This window comes from Propithecus coquereli, unplaced genomic scaffold (assembly GCF_000956105.1).
Source record: "Propithecus coquereli isolate 6110/MARCELLA unplaced genomic scaffold, Pcoq_1.0 Scaffold453, whole genome shotgun sequence".
In the NCBI taxonomy this organism is placed as follows: domain Eukaryota; kingdom Metazoa; phylum Chordata; class Mammalia; order Primates; family Indriidae; genus Propithecus; species Propithecus coquereli.
In genome coordinates this window covers 397,086-398,949 of record NW_012150319.1, presented here as the reverse complement: position 1 = coordinate 398,949, position 1,864 = coordinate 397,086, and the positions used below count along the sequence as shown (strand labels likewise).

General features: G+C 34.8%; 1 protein-coding gene across 1 annotated transcript in view; it reads right to left on the bottom strand.

Annotated features, from left to right (window-relative positions):
- The window catches only part of DIAPH3 (diaphanous-related formin 3), a 536,888-nt gene that overhangs the window by 427,942 nt on the left and 107,082 nt on the right, over positions 1–1,864 (bottom strand). The window contains 1 exon segment of the mRNA XM_012654946.1: positions 1,610–1,740. Coding sequence (XP_012510400.1) covers positions 1,610–1,740 — 131 coding nt within the window.

Genomic DNA, 1,864 nt, shown 5'->3' with positions numbered 1-1,864 from the left:
ATTTCCTAAATGCTAAACATTGTGTCTAGTAAAGACAGGTAAATAATAAATATGAACTCTCTAGTCCCATGCCCACCATTAGTTTACAGTCTAGAGAACACACTGGAAGTGGCAAAATGCAGAAAAATAAAGGTAAAATTGAAATAAACTAAAGATTCTTTGTTTACTCGTCATACTCCTTAGTTAAACCTCACTCTCACATTTCAACAGGTAGGTTTTTTTGTTTTAACTAGTTGTATGCTCAAGGATTTTTACATACTATATCCAAATCTCCGAAATGTTCAAAAAAGTAATAATCCAAAAATATACTAAAGAATATTTCCTATATCATTAACCTCCAACTATAGAATGCTATTCTAGTATTCATTACATATATGCACACACACACATTACACATATACATATATTTTTATGCAGAAATAATCATTCATTTGTTTCTTTTTTTTTGGAGACAGAGTCTCGCTCTGTTGCTGGGGCAAGAGTGCTGTGGCATCAGCCTAGCTTACTGCAACCTCAAACTACTGGGCTGAAGTGATCCTTCTGCCTCAGCCTCCCGAGTCGCTGGGACTACAGGCATGTGCCACCATGCCCAGCTAATTTTTTCTATGTATTTTTAATTGTCCAAATAATTTCTTTCTATTTTTAGTAGAGAAGGGGTCTCACTCTTGCTCAGGCTGGTCTCGAACTCCTGACCTCAAACAATCCTCCCACCTCGGCCTCCCAGAGTGCTAGGATTACAGGCGTGAGCCACCCCTCTCAGCCCATTCATTTCTTATATAATAAAAGTCAAAACTAATCTACCTTACACCCTTGCAGCTCTGAAATTCTCTGATTCTGACTGCTCAGACATTTCATAACAACTTCTGCTTAAATTTTTTCAAGAATACTCTGGTTTAGCTGCCTACTTAATTCAGAATTAGTGTATAGCCTTAAATGGGTTGAAATCTCTCCTCTCAAGCACCACAATTAACATGCACATATGTAATATATTTCAAGTACATCTTGTTAGGGTTTTGTTTTTTGTTTTTTTTATTTTTAACAAGTCTGTCTCCTACCATCCAATAATCTGACAAGTTTAAATATGCCCAGTTTATCAAAATACATTTACACTTTTCTTTAAATTTTGTAGACAATTATTTCTCAGAGGTATCAAAAATTAGCCCCATTCCAAAAGTCTAAAAATTGATTTATAGAAACACCTATGTTAGTGTTGCCAGATAAAATACAGGCTACCCACTTAAATGTGGATTTCAGATAAAAAACAAATTTTTTTCTTCTAAGTATGTCTGGAATTCAATTTGACTGGGTGTTCTGTATTTTTATTTGCTAACTATAGCAATACTAACCTATTGGCGAAAAAAAGGTTATTTTAAAAGTCCACCGAGCCATGTAGCACTCGGTAATAAATACAAAAGGTGCTATGGATACTATATTTCTTAATGCATACAAATATTATGTATTCAACTTTTACCTTGAGAAATTGTTGAGGTATACCAGCTATTTAATTGAAGGCACCACAAAGAAAGTACCAAATAAAAATGACAGATTAATGACATCTGTTTAATCTATTTAGTAACATGTCCTGATGATGTTCAGATAGATGAATTACCTCACAGGATTACTGGTCAAAGACACTCGAAGGGACTCTAGGCACGTGACAAGTCTCTCATCTGCAGATCCCATTTTCAGCTCATAAATGAATTCCTGAGGTGAGATCTGTCGGCTACGCTTAAGACTTCCCTGTAAAATAAGTCAAAAAGAATTTTTTAATTCGTGTTGCGTGAAGATTACCCATAAAATAATATCAAACTAATCTCACCACTCGTTAACAGCTGCACATGACTACTATGATTAGTATTATTTT